The sequence below is a fragment of the Astatotilapia calliptera genome, chromosome 7, assembly GCF_900246225.1.
Source record: "Astatotilapia calliptera chromosome 7, fAstCal1.2, whole genome shotgun sequence".
Lineage (NCBI taxonomy): Eukaryota > Metazoa > Chordata > Actinopteri > Cichliformes > Cichlidae > Astatotilapia > Astatotilapia calliptera.
The window spans coordinates 41,553,816-41,569,292 of record NC_039308.1 but is presented as its reverse complement, the minus strand read 5'-3'; the positions used below and the strand labels follow the sequence as shown (position 1 = coordinate 41,569,292).

At 40.2% G+C, this 15,477-nt stretch overlaps 1 protein-coding gene across 3 annotated transcripts in view; it reads left to right on the top strand.

The window, feature by feature from the left end:
- bcar1 (BCAR1 scaffold protein, Cas family member) overlaps positions 1 to 15,477 on the top strand; it is a 49,936-nt gene that overhangs the window by 17,897 nt on the left and 16,562 nt on the right. The window contains exon 1 of one of the 3 annotated variants that reach the window (XM_026174802.1): positions 211 to 826. The exons of 1 other annotated variant lie outside the window; for it this stretch is intronic. In XM_026174802.1, coding sequence (XP_026030587.1) covers positions 815 to 826 — 12 coding nt within the window. In that variant the 5' untranslated portion in view covers positions 211 to 814. Of the gene's footprint in view, positions 1 to 210; positions 827 to 7,226; positions 7,532 to 15,477 lie in introns of those variants that run through there. One more of the 3 variants, XM_026174800.1, reaches the window with a different exon arrangement.

The window sequence follows — 15,477 nt, the reverse complement described above, 5'->3', positions numbered from 1 at the left end:
CAGAAGGGGATGTGGCATCAGATCTTTGCCAGGTCAGACGTGGATCAAAAAGGAAAGTAGTTTGTCTCTGTGTCCTTTATTCCGAATTTATATTTTTTCCAATAATGGAAAAACATTCTTTAGAGGCAGGGAAGTGCCTGCAGACAATTGGAACATCCTTTCAGATTTTTGGATTATAAAGGGTTAATTGATTGTCACATCCACTGAAATACATTCATGTTAGTCATTAGCTCTTTAAGGCTGGGTGCCAAAGAAATGCCAATCTGACAGTAAAGACAGTAAAGCTATGGCATGTTCCCTAGCGCCTGTGCATGAGCATACCAGAGCACTGACACGCTTTCTCAGCCTGGGAGTAAGGACACTGGGAGGGCTTATTTGCATGATAAGAGCTCCTCAGGCCAATAGACTGAGTGGACAGAGGAAATATCATGATTCAGCAGGAAGTGACGTGTCGGGTTACACACTCCGCCCTCTTTTCCACAGCAAAGACAGAGAGATCAAGGCAGAAAGAGGGGACGAGGAGGGTACAAGTAAATGAGGCAGGCAGCGGTCTCATTCTTGCTGTGTGAGATCACACAGGGGCATTATGTGGAGATCTGCTTGACTGTTGAAAACAAGACTGGACAAGACAAAAGAAGAGATACGGAGAAGGAAAATAACAGGGAGGGTTGGGAGAAGGACATAGGAAGGAAGGAGGGTGAAGGAGGGGACTTGGAGGAGTTTGGAGATCTTTTGGATCTTGTTGCACAGAGTCTCACAGGGCTGAGCTAAAGCCCTGCCTCGGAGTTAGCACAGCTGCCTTGCTTGGGACAAAATGAACTATCTGGTGAGTGTGTATGAGAGTTTGTTTTCATTCAGAATCACAGCCCATACAGCATGCTGCCTCTTTAAGGTGATCCTTTTTTTCTAGCGTTTGTCTTACTCCTTTAGTTTCAGTGGTTTAGTGTGTTTTAGCAGAGCATGCTATACCCCAGCTGTGAAAGCACTGTGAAGGAGAGAGAGCGAGACTGGATTTAACATTTCTTCAGTGGACCTACCTTTTGTTGGCTCTCAGCAGTGTGTGTGTGTGTGTGTGTGTGTGTGTGTGTGTGTGTGTGTGTGTGTGTGTGTACACAGCAACATTTCAGGCATGCCATTGCATAAATAAACCTTGTAAGTTATGTGCTTTAAGAAAAAAAATATCCAAAGTAAGTGAAATTTCACACTTCTAAGTTGGATTGCTGAATATGTATTTCAAAGTATAGCAAAACATAAGTCACTAATGCTTATAGTTGTTAAAGATACAAAGCTACTGGTTCTTTTAATCTTTTTTCTTTGAGTGCGTTTTTGGACAGAATCAGAGCACACAGAGCCGCCATATTCACCACATTTAGCTGTTTGGTTTTTCCACTATCCTTTCCACTTACAGCCAGAAGCACAGGCTTATGTTGAAACAGAAGCCCCAGTGGACCTAGAAGGAGATTTTGGGGGGCTTTGTGACTGAAAAGAAAGAGAAAAAAGAAGAAAAAAAGGTCAGAGAGATGTGGTCTGTTGTTTTTCTTACTCAGAGGAAAGTAGGGAGAAATGTAGGTCTTATGGCCAACTGACAGTCAAAGGCGATCCCTTGGTTGAGTTAAGTGAGCAGAAATCAAGGCAGAACAGGATGCCATGTGCTGATACAGAACATGACAAAGATTTAGCTCAAACAATGGGGACTTGATGACTGGAGAGACAGAATTATGGTTTGATAGGGAGGGGGGAATTTGTTTGATAGAAAGAAAAAGACTGCTCCTTCCTTGCTATTGTTTCTGAATGTTGGCTCAACACTTAGTGAGTGTGTGTGTGTGTGTGTGTGTGTGGCAAGTACACAGTAAGGAATGTTGCACATAGTTAAATACTGTAGAGCAGATTGCTGTGTTTGTAACGAGTAATTACCTGCCAGTAATTAGTGTGTAATCAATATGAAATAAGATTCCAGTGTCGTGTGATTTAGATGTAAGTCTCTCAGACCTTTTCCACTGACTCCACGAGCCTGCCCTGTCCTGTTAGTGTGTGCGTGTGTGCTTTAACATATTCACTTTTAGTGAAAAATAAGGGCTGGAGACAAACTGCATTAGCATGAGCTAACCAGCAACCACAACAAGATGAAGATGTGTTTAAGCATATAGCCCTCTTGGACTGTATACTGGAAAGCAGCCTTTCTGTGCTTTCAGATATATCACACAGTTAAGTATATAAGGAGCCACAAAATCACAAGTGGTATATTTAGTGCAACCAATCAGTGATTAAATGGATAAGGAATAATGAAATGTTTGGAGTCGCTCTGAGACCACAGCATTTATTAAAGTCCAAGAATACAGTCTCTTCCTAATGAAATAAAACATCATCGTTTTTGAATCAGTTACGCAGATTATTTAGTTTTTGATACTATTTTGATACTAAATGAAAAATGCATAAATGGCTGGTTAAGTATTAAACAATTGATGGATTACGCCTTTTATTACTTCATAAATATCATTAGTAAGACTGTTTATTTTTATAACAGTTATATTTCAGTTTAAACATAATCTACCATGTAAAAAAGTGTGAAATAGGATTTAAAAACATATTAATGCGTCATCGTTTACCAGAATTTGGTGCATATGGTGGATTGTCAGAAAGGTTAGCGAACACTTAAAGCTCATAAATGTCTTTAGAGATTATAAAGTTTGTTTTATTTTGATGCTAAGATTTTCACTGGGAGTGGGCAGAAAGGAGAGGATTAGAAACGAGTGCGTCAGACGGACGGCTCCGTTGGAGTAATTTGAAGACAAGGCTGAGGTGGTTTGGACATGTGCAGAGGAGGGAGAGTGGGCACACTGGTCAAATGATGATGAAGAGGGTGCTGCCAGGGAGGAGGAAAAGAGGAGGGCCTCAGAGGAGGTTCATGGATGTAGTGAAGGAGGACATGCAGACGGATGGTGTGACAGCGAGGGATGAGTTGGAGGCAGAGGGACTGCTGGAAATACTTAATGTGGTTGAGGTGCGATAACCTCCTGTATAAAACATGCAGCAGGAAACAAATGTTTCACCCACTGTCCAGTGATTAATATTAGCAGTGATTTCTGAACATCCTCAGCAATCCCTCACCTGATGGACTTAGAGAACAGTGGAAAGTGGCTGAGTGAACACAGGAGATGGATATTGTTCCACCCCCACTCCCAACTGCAAGTATAAAGATAGTATTATAGTGCAGGATGATACGGAGATGCTCTATTATCATCATGATTAATATTACAAGTGTAAGGCACTATATTTGTCACTGATGCCTCACAGCAAGAAAGTTTAAGTTCAAACCTCCAACCTGGTGGTCTGGCTTCCACCCACAGTCCAAACACCTGTATGTCAGCTTAACTGGTCATTTCAAGCTGGCCTTAAGTGTGGAAGTGAGAGCTGTCTGCATGCCTTAGTCCTTCCTCACCCAGTGCAACAATGCGGCGTAGTAATGTGTGGATGGTGCTGTATGTCACATGTTATTCATTACAACTGTATTAAAACTCAATTTACCCTTATGGATTGAAATATACATATAAACATATAATGATCACTATTAAGATTTGCCAGAGATCTTTACTGAGTCAGCCCACACCTCTGTCAGTGTATTCTGCCCTTACTGATTGAGTCATCCAGGCCTGACTTACAGCAAGAATTTCCCTCTGTCTCCTACATGACGCTTGACACATACAGCAACACCATCTCTGTCTTAAACATACCCAGCATCTTTTGACTTTTGGTGATTAGGTGTCCGCCCTCATTTACCAAATCTCACATAGACTGAGCCAACAAACACAGCAGTCTTTAGTGCTGTGCTGGATAGATGCTATCTTGTATTTGTAATAAGTCGAGGGTTGAATCCATGTCACTGAGATGCTGCCCATATACCAGCCAAGTGGATCCCTTCTTCTCATGGAACCTATTATGCCTGAAGTCACGGTCCTGTATCAGGGAAATACGTCAAATAATCACAGTCAGAAGTCACACTGTGTTAGCTATGCACCCAGTTGTGGCTGGTCTGTATATGTATTGGTAGGAGTTTCTCTTTCAGATTGCAAAAATTGGGCCGATTGCACTAAATTGAACTGGAAAAAAGCAATTCTTCATTTGGGTCCAGCATCACTGTGATAGTTGCGGCTAGGATTGTCAGTCTGTTTGGAGTTCTGTGCGAGATGATATCAGAATTAGCACATATTGGCATGGGTGGGCTGCTCTAAACTTTGAGTGCAGTACCAAAGCTTTGGCCACGTCCTGCAACTCTTGACTTAGACCTCACTCCAAATGTTTAACATAGTTCTAGTCTTAAGTAATACTAGTATTTTGATGAAAACTAACCTGAGGTGATTTATACTTTGTATTAAAGCATATCCTCTGGATGCATTTTGTGACAGTAACTAAACATCAGATGAGTCCTCCAGGTTGATGAGGTCTGAGGTGCTGATATTCAGCCCCTGGTTTAGTCTTTCTGTATCACAGTCAAGTGAAGTAACAAAAATAACTGTTGCTGACAAAAATAATTCCACACCAGGAAACAAAATAACATTTTTACTAGTTAATATTTTGCTGACTGTCTGTCTGTTTAATTTGATCTGTGTGGTTCAGAGCAGCAGAAATCACTTTATATACTACATACATCACTGGAAATGAATCAAGAAACTGACTCAGTTCTGGAAACTGGTGACATGATATTACCAACAGTGTGTATGCCCAGAATAATCTGAGTAAGATTTAAGTCCTCTCGGCATGCTTGGTTAATCCTGTATTAGCTCTGTAGATTACTGAGGAATGTTGATGTGCACATTTTATTTTTGAAAACAGAACAATGTGAATTCTGTCGGATGGTGTGAAAACACTTATTACAAGAATATTTTGGCATAATATTAGCAGGCAACAATGCTAACCAGAGCACCACAGCCATGCCAGGACTGGGCTTAAGATCGAGTCATTGTGGTCTGTCTGAGTACACCTTCTTTAAATACTTGTCGTGTTGGTTGGAGCTGTGTTTGGATCATTGTTCTGTTGAAGAAAAACTTGACTTTAGTCAAGTGACTTGAACATTACACTGGAAGAACTCATTTCTGAACCTTTCTTCCTGTCTCCCAATACCAAAGCACTTTCAAAAGCAAATGGATGGATGGATCATGAAACAGCCATAAACATATTAGTCTTTTCTCTGAAGTTGGGTATTTTAACAATTGATGGAGATGGTTGCCTCGATTGGCCATTTGACCACAGTTTTTTGCACTTACTGATTAACTTTATTTTCTCGGTTGGAGAAGAAAGTGCTTTTTTTATGTTGAGTTAATATATACCTGCATGTCTACCCTTGGTTTCACTTTACAGTAGAGAGCAGTTAGAGGACAGTCAACAAGCTATGAATTACTGAATGTTTTGAATCTGCTGCTGGGTGCAGAGTCTTCCATAACATATGTGAGTGATTAAACTGTGACGTCAGCACGGCGCTGTAACCATTTGTACTTGCACTCCTTTACTATATCTGTTGCTTCTTAGAAAAGTTCACCGCCTTCAAACAGTCAAAATAGAAGTCGAGATATAATTTTTGGTAAATCCTGCTGTGCACATGGATGAAAGGGATTGCATAAATTTCCAGTTAGATCCTGTGGTTGTGAAATTAGTATTTTAAACCAAATACTTTTGGTTGATGTTTCTGTGGCATTTCTGGGGAGAGTTTTTCTTTTTTCTTAAATTTCAGTTTTTTAAGATGATATTCCAATTTACTCCATCACTGCGATGTCTTGAGTGATGAAATGCAGTGTGTACACACACACATTCCTCTATTGTATATTCTTAACAAATCATAGACTAAGTCACACTTACAACTTACTCTCTTCTATAGACAGAATTAAGAATTTACCTGATTTTTTTTAAAACACAAACATCAAAAACGCTACTGGTATGAACTTTAGTTCAGTTAAATCTCTTCAGTAGTAACACACTCCACGTGACTTCTGACTTTCAGATTCTTGCAACCTCTGTTTCTCACTGTTGTGTACAAAGAGGAGCTGTTTTCAGCCAACCAGCTATCTGTTATGAATAGTCTGCCAGCTATTTAAAAGTTCCTACCAAGATCATCTGTCATCAGGTTAAGCAATATCTGGCCACACCTGTGTGAGCCTGTCCTGTTCTCCAGGCTACGAAATCACTGCTGTTGTTTCTGTTGTTAGTCATAGCCTGAAGGCAGACATTCTTCACTTGCTAAAGCAGAAGCCTGCTCTAGAAAGCAGCCGGGGCTGCTTGGAAATCCACCTTTGGTTGTACTCAGACTGAATAGATTATTAAATTGGCATATTTAACCCTTGTATGGTGTTCGGGTCTGTGAGACCCGTGTTCAGTTTTTTTCAAAAGAAAAATTAAACAATTAATTATTTTTTCACGTGTAAATGTGTTGTGTCTTTCCACTCACTCCACTTGATTATAACTGATTTATTTATAACATTTTATATAAAAGAAAAACGAGAAGCACATTAATTCATAAATGTGATCTAACAAAGGTAAAGGGAAAAAAATTAACCATGTTTGCTGTTCATATGTCTTGTAATTGGGATGAAGTAAACATCTGTTGAGTAATTTAACATAAAATTGTTTGATAGTGTTAATTTGGAAAGCCAAAACTCTAGCGGGTCCACCAGACCCATGAACACTGGCTGAGTAACAAAAATACGAACACCACACAAGGGTTAAGGGCACACCCCAGAAATCAAAAGTTTTACTGAGGACTTCCCAAAAATGTCATTTACATGACACGGATGACTGTGAGGCTTAACAGAGGTCTCCCAGAAACACTAAAAACATCATGCTCCTGTTTTCACAGGGTTAATTGATCTCAGTGCATAAAATCAGTGGAGAGTTCCTTTTTACGCAGTATCCTTTTTTTTAAGCATCCTTCTTTTCAGATTCTTTAATCTTTAGTGTTTAGTGATAAGCACAGCCGGTTCCATGTCAAATATAAGAGAACTCGGCGTTTACTCCAAAAAACATATTTGGCGCATCGAACACTACGGCTCCTCACTAAAATGAAATAATATACAGTTTAACACATTACTGCAAGAGGAGTAATTCACAGCTTTATGGCAGATGACTCAAATATAGAGCCTTTTCCTTTTGTTTTGGGGCTGTGCACACGTTGTAAACATCACTGCCCTGCAAGACACACTTTCCAGCTTCATCTAGATGTTCAGCTGGCTGGTGGGGTATTTTTTTCTGCTGGTACAAATCAGCCGTGTACGCACAACTATTTCTCAATAATAGTTTGACATGCCAAGACAGGAAAGAAGGAATGGGGGAGGGAAGGCCAGACTGACGGTGGAAGAGAGGAAGGAAAGAAGCAGATGTTTGGAGCGAGAGATAGACGGGCAGAAAGAGGGACAGCAAGAGGAAGCCGTGTGGGAGAAGAGAGAAACGGTCAAAGAAAGGAAAATAGGATTGCTCTGCTGTTTTTTGTTGCTTTGTCAACTTCAGGATGAAATGCAGTGTGGCTGCTGTGCCGCGGGAATGTGAGGTAACAGAGGAGTTGTGTGTTTGTATGTGGAGGCTGTGGAATGCTGTCTTAAGTGGGACTCTGTGTGCGTGAGTTTGTGTCGGGGGCGGGGACAGGGGGGTGTAAGGACAGTTTGTTGGCAGGTTCTTGCTTGCTTCACCGATAACAGGCATATACACAAAAAACAAACAAACAAACAAAAAAATCCCAAATGTGCTTTGGCTATAGAACCACACACAAAACTCACCAAAGTCAAAACACAGTTAGTGGAATTTGCATAGTTCCACTAACTGTGTATCGTTAGATACAGTAGATCGTCCTTCCATGACCCTCATGCATTGCAGGACCACACTGTCATTTCCTTACCACATACATGCCTGTGTCATTTCTTTGAGATTTAAAAAAGTTCAGGGGAGGAGGGGAGGAGGGGCAGCCGCCTGTGAGCACCTGGGCTGTGAGGGCAAACAGAAAGACAGAAAGGGAGTAGAAAGATAGAAAATGACAACCACGACTAAACAAGGTACAGTTCAATTCAGTTTCCTTTTTATAGCGCCAAATCACAACAGCAGTTGCCTCAGTACTTATTATTACAATAATACAGAGGAGCACTTTGGTGACAGTGGGAAGGAAAAAAATCCCCTTCAACCGGAAGAAACCTCCAGCCGAGTCAGGCTCAGGGAGGGGGTGAGGTGAGGGAGACAAAATACGTGCTGTCGAAGAGAGCCAGTGAGTAATAACTAACAGTTAAATGTTTAAACACACGGTGAGTGAAAAGGGGTGAGAAAATGAGAAACACTCAGTGCAACATTGGAAGCTCCCAGCAGCCTAAGTCTATTGCAGCTTAACTATGGGAGGATTCAGGATCACCTAATCCAGCTCTAACTATATGCTTTATCAAAAAGGAGAGTCTTGTCCCTTAACTTTAAGTAAGGGAGTCAATGAAGAGAAGACAATATAGGAGAAATCTGCTCTCTCTTTCTAGTCCCTGTCAGGACTCTTGCTGCAGGATTTTAGATCAACTGAAGGCTTTTCAGGGAGTTTTTAGGATGATGAATTACAGGAGTCCAGTCTAGAAGTAATAAATGCATGAACTGGTTTTTCAGTATCACTCTGAGACAGGATGTTTTTAATTTTAGAGATGTTACACAAATGGAAAAAAGCAGTTCTACATATTTGTTTAATATGCATATTTAAGGACATATCCTTGTCAAGGACGACTCCCAGTTTTCCTCACAGTGTTACTGGAGGCGAAGGTAATGCCATCCAGAGTAAGAATCTGGTTAGATACCATGTTTCTAAGATTTTCAGGGCCGAGTACAATAACCTCAATTATACTTGAATTTAGAAGCAGAAAGTTAGAGGCCATCCAGGTCTTTGTGTCTTTAAAACATCCCTGCAGTTCAACTAATTGCTGAGTGTTATCTGGCTTCATGGACATATGCAGTGGGTCATCTTTACAACAGTGAAAATGTATGCTATGCCTAAACAGAATCAGTCCTAGCACTGAACCCTGTAGAACTCCATAATTAAACTTCATGTGTGAAGAGGACTCTCCATTTGCACAAACAAATTGGAGTCTGTTAGATAGGATTCAATCCATTGCAGTGCAGTAGCTTTAATACTTACAGCACGCTGTGATAAAATATGTGGTCGACAGTATCGAACGCTGCACTGAGGTCTAGCAGGACAAGCACAGAGATGAGTCCACTGTCAGAGGCCATAAGAAGATCATTTGTAACCTTCACTAAAGCTGTTTCTGTGCTGTGATGAGCTCTGAAACCTGACTGAAACTCTTCAAATAAACCAATCCTCTGCAGATGATCAGTTAGCTGTTTGACAACTATTCTTTCAAGGATTGTTGAGATGACAGAAAGGTTGGAGATTGGCCTATAATTAGCTAAGACTGCTGGGTCAAGTGATGGCTTTTTAAGTAACTGTTGAACTACTGCCAGCTTGAAGGCCCGTGTTGTGGAAAAATTGAAGGTAGTTGTACATAATGGTATGTCTGTGAGATGGTTATGAGTAATTTTTTCTCTGATGGTTAAATTTTAATTGGTAATAAATAAATGAAATATTTACTAGTTAAGGTCAAATGGAATGTTTCACTCAACTCAGCTCAGACTTTTTGTCAGCCTGTGCTGAAGAGAAACTGAGGGTTTCTGGGGAGAAAACAGGAAGGTTAACTCGCCTTGCTGAGCCTCAGGTTTCGAATCCACAATCTGCCTGAACCTTTCTGTGTGGAGTTTGCATGTTCTCCCTGTGTCCATGTCCCCACTCTCACCTTATGGCCGATTGGACTGACTCCAGCCTTCCTGCGACCATGAATAACCATGAATTCGATAAATGGGTGAAAATAGACGGATGAATAGTACTGTAGGTAATTTATTTGCCAAGGCTGCAGTTCTTCTGGAACCGCATGCCCACAAATGTTCCAGTTCATCCTTAAGCATAACAAGCACCCAAAAAGCTAATGTAGCTGTCATGGAAGCTCTGCTCTGACCTGTTGATAAGAAAAGAGTCAAAGTAAGAGTCGGCTATAGAAGTACTTAGCATTCAAGGTGAAAGATCAAGGGCTGATAGAGTTGGGTCTGCGATTTGTTTGACACAGACAGTTTTTGTAGTTTTGCCCCTGTACACCCACACGGTGGATTTGCAGTTAGTCAATATGTGACTGAAGTGCAGACTTTCAACTGTAATCCGAATGGTTTGACAAAATGTTTTCATTCACTACTCAGGAACTGAAGCTAGTTACATACACAGTGGCTCTAAATTAACTGGACTTGCCTGACAAGCAGTTTTATGGCTGTGTGAGGCCAGTTTTCTTCTTATTTCATGTCAAATGAAGCAGTGATAACTGAAGCTGATTTGCTATAAGAGTGAGAAAAGCAATCTTATTCTTTTTAAGAATCTACATAAACACCTGGCTCTGTTAACCCTTGTACATGTGGAAAGCACAAGATGATCAACAAAGCTAAGAAACAATTCCTGAAAAGCATCTAATCATTATTGTCAGACTAATCCAAAATGAATCCCTTTAACCAGCTGACCTGCCAATGGGACAAAATGTTATTCAGCAATTTATTGAAGAACTTAATTCTAAAAATACCCAAATTTGTATTTCCATTAAGTGCTATCCTTGCGCATGTTCACATTTAAATCACTACAAACAAACAAACACTACAATCAAATTTGAAATGAAACCAAAACACACTGAAGGGTAAAATCCAAATAACATTCCCGCTCCTATTCTCTTCTGTCAGGTGGAGTCATGTACAGAGACAAACTTGCAAATGTTTTATCACCATCTTTACACACGCACATACAAACACAAAACAAAGGCACACAAAAACACAAAAGAAACAAAAGAAAGACTCATGCTAATAAATGGTCTCTAGAAACTAACTAAATGTTAGTTACATTTTTGGGAAGTCCTCTGTAAATCCTTTGATTTCTGGGGTGTGCCCTTAAATATGCCAATTTAATACATTCAGTCTGACCGAATACAAAGAAAAGTGGATTTTCAGCCGTCTGCTTTCTGTCTCTGTGGGGACACATAGGTTTCCTAGCCTCTGAGCCTAATCTTAAACATCATAACTAACATACTATATTTCTAATCTCATCTCTCAGATTACCACGTAGAGTTCGTGGCTTTCTGGAACTGCTCTTTTGTGTGTGTCGAGGACAGGTCAGGTCTTGTGTTTTTTGTTTTGTACATACTGTGTGTGTGTGTGTGTGTGTGTGTGTGTGTGTGTGTGTGTGTGTGTGTGTGTGTGTGTGTGTGTGTGTGTGTGTGTGTGTGTGTGTGTGTGTGTCAGAGGAGCCATTACTTAAAAAGACACATGAAAACGTAGCAATGAAAAGGCATGAGTGTTTGTTTTTGTGGCTGTTCTCAGTACAAATGTATCTGTAGCCATTTTTCTTTGGGGAGATGAAGATTCAAATCAAACATACTATTTACTAAGATTTGAAGCTAACGATTTATAGCTGTTTGTGTGTTAACACAGAAAAAGAAGCAAGTCTTAACTTGGATGCAATGGTTAGAACTACCACGTAATGACTGAGGGGGAGGGCGCATAGCTCTGAGCGCAGTACTGTGAGGGAGTAAGGGCACACTGTGTAGTGCAATTAAATCAAGCTCTTGGTGTGGTTGGTTTGTGCAGATGTGAATATGGCATGTGTAGTGATCCAGAGTACACAAACAAGAACAACTGATCTGCTTTATAGAACTTGAGCTGCCCAGACAAATACAGATGTTAGGGCTAAATTCTCTGTGCCACTAAATGGTAAATGGTCTGTATCACTAGTGCAGAACAAAGCACGCTCTCCTATATTTACTTGATGTTGTTGTTGATTTTGCTAAACACACATCTGGCCAATAGACTGAAAGTTCTCATGTAGATTGTACTCATGCATTTCAATATATATTCCTCTAGACTGATATATATCTCTTCTGTTTGCTATTTATTCCTGGCAAATAGCAAACATATAGCAAACATGTAGCAAACATATATCTCTATACTGTTTACATTTTATGCTCATACTATATATATGTATATGTTTTTCTTTTACTCCTGCACAGTTGGCGTGGAGCACCCATTATTTACATGTACAAGGACAATAAAGGGCTATTTTATTCTATATTCTATTCTATTAATAGAGAGCCAATGTTGTAACTTTAACTTTCACATACGTAAGCAAAAACAAAACAAAAATAATGACATTACTTCACCTAGCTCTCACCTATCCTGAGTCAGAAAAGGGTTTGAGAGTTTTTTCTCAGTTAGCTGGACATTGTTGACATTTTGCTGCTGGGCTTTATCCCCTGCTGTCTGGATAATGTGATTAGTTCCCACTGTGTTCTTATTTCTCCACACTCACAGACTGCCCTGCAGAGTGCATGTACAACTGTCTACTTGATAGCTTTCTCACAGTTATTAGCAGACAAGGGTGTTCGAGGCTTTACAAAATGTAATTAAGCACTAAAGTGTAACTGTCAGAAGGTAGTTCTCTTCACTCTGACCATGCTTCACTCCGGCCAGTGTTTGAGTGCTTCACCCTTTTTCTGTTTTTTGCAAAGACCTGGTGGTTACCCCTCCTGATCAAGCTAAGCCGGCAGCATTCAGAATACTTGAGGCGTGTCATTGCTGCTGGGCGACGCACTGTTGCGTTACTGTTGTGCATACAGGTTTATCTCCCAGTCATCTGTGCAAAATGCAAAATGGAAACCATGATGGTATAATGGTTTCCATTTTGGGGCGTAGAAGACAACGGACTCGTATATTCCATTTCGCCTCTCTGTGTACAAAACAGTTAGGTTGACAAGTATTGGGGACAATGACACAATTTTTGTAATTTTATCTCTATGTGAATTTCCCATCTCTGAGACTAATAGAGGCTATCTTATCTGAGCTTAGCTTATCTGAGCTTAGCTTATCTGAGCTTAGCTTATCTGAGCTTAGCTTAGCTTAGTTTATAAACAAAACACACTGGATTTGAAATCAAGCAATCATGATGTCATTAACATGCAGAGTTTTGTCTTTAATTCAAGTGGTTTAACAAAGTTTTTCATTCAATTTTGGGAGTTAGAAACATTTTTATACGTAGTGCCTACTTTCATTGACCTGCAGTTTCATGACCAGGTGAGGCCTGTTTGTAACATGACAGATTAAGCAGATGAATGATCTGGAGTTGATTCGAAGTTTTGATCTCGATGCAAGCGGCGACTGAAAAACTAGTAGCTAGTGGCCAAGTTATCAATCCTTGTACATTCTTAAAAAGTAGGAATGTACTGCTGGTGGTCTGGATGATCCATACCTAAAGCATCACACAGAAGAGAAATCACTTAAGACTGGATCTCAATGAATGAAATATTCAAATCTTAGTAATTGTTGAGAATAAAATGATTTAAGAACAAAGGACTGATCAGGTGGTACTGTGGGGCAGAGCTGTGGCCAAGCTGAGTTACAAGTTTAATGGTGACACAGTGAATTCAGTGAATGAATCTTAGCATCATCAGCTTAAATGCAAAGTCACGCACACCCCCAGTCTTATAAATACAAACACTGTACAGTGAATCAAAGATGAGAATGCCTTAAAACATACAGGACATCACTTCTCCAATGAATAAAATAACTGTGGTCAACAAGCTCTCTTGAAGTATTGAACTGTTAAATTCGGCAAATTGAACATAATATCACAAGAGTCCTGCTCTATCAGAGTTGTGACAATTGAACCTGAGACTATCCAGTGTCACACAGTTAAGCTGTTCAGTTAATCAGAGTGCATCATTCTTTAAAGTGAACCTCCAACAGCCACGTCAAGGAGCAACAGTGAGGGGGCAGTTTGAAATAAGAACACAAATAATGTCATAATATCTTTGAGGAAAGAGCGGGTTAATAAAACAGTTAATCGTCTTTGTATCACAGCAGTCATGTAGGTTAGTGCAGTTTAAAGTCCTTCACGGGTGATCGGCAAGCCGATGATAAACCGGCACAAAATGTAATAAAATATTAAGCACGACAGCAGAGCAGGAGGTAGAGGATCGATGCCTGCAGTGCAGGAGCTGCAACAGACTGGTGACCAGTGCATGATGTAGCCTGCCTCCCATTATATGACAACTGGGATAGGCTCCCACATATCCCAGAACTGGATAAGTACTAATAATTAAATCCACCAGTAAAATATATTGAAAAGAGAAAAAAAAATCATTAGATTTCAAGTGTGTCAAGTGTGTTTCTCTGTTGTTAAGAGCCTCATCTAAGGCACTGAGTACACGTCCAATGCAGGAGAAGGAAAGTCCAACCATAAATCCGACTGCCAGCGACATGGCCTCATTTAAACACACACTGTTATGTGGTCAGGGTGGACTGTGTGTGTGTGTGTGTGTGTGTGTGTGTGTGTGTGTGTGTGTGTGTGTGTGTGTGTGTGTGTGTGTGTGTGTGTGTGGTTGGCCTTCAGCCAGCACAGGTTGTTTCAGTGTATGATAGCTGGGGTGGGACTCAGACAGAGGGAGGAGGAGCGGGTCGACGTCAGACTGAACGACAAACATTGGTTTCGAAGGGGGAGGTGTTTCTGTTTGCACACTGACTGTTCTCACAGTTGTGTGTGTGTGTCTGTTGTGTGTGTGTGTCTGTATTGCCGTGTTAGTAGCATTCAGTCAAAATGGATTTTGAAATGTATAATTGGAAGCTTAAAAAAATGTAAACTACTCAGATATAATCATTTATTAAAGTCAAGGTCCACTCTCGGATGATTACTTTATTCTTATTTTTATTATTATTGTTGCTGGGCTGTTGTTTATGCTTTACCACTTGCTTTGCTGTGAGTTCATAGTTGAAGACACGCAGTGACATCTGTATGTCTGCGTCTCTGATCAAGTGTGTGCAGTGGGAGACTTTACAGGCAGGCTGCTCACACACTTAGAAGTTAGGAGTGGTACTTGTGTTTCTTTGCCTTTTTTTCCATTATTTTTCTTTAATTTAATTGGGTAAGCACAACTTCTCATACCTAGACCCAGCATATATGTGAAGTTGATTTGGTTCACTAAATATTGCGAGATCTGCCTTTAAAATCCCAACTGCAGGTTGGGTCCACAGAAGCTATTAAGGTGGTTTATGGCTTTCCGTGGGTTTGTCCTGATTAAACAACGGATTTTATTTCTGATCTAAGAGTAACAATACTTCCACTTCCTTTGGCCTCACTGGCTTCATGGTAAACCACATGCAAAACAAATTACAGTATGGCTAAGTGCTGTATGGTGAACTAGCCATAGCACATCAGTTGTAGAACTGTCTGATCTATATACCAAAACAAAACATTGTTAAATAGAATAAACCTTTTTTGCATCAATAGTTAAAAATCCCTTAAAATTTATGGCTCTGCTCCACTTGTTACTGCTAAACCAACTCTTAGAACTGTTTTTAGGTGTTATTAGGTTTACATGTATTTGCTGAATTGAAATTATGACT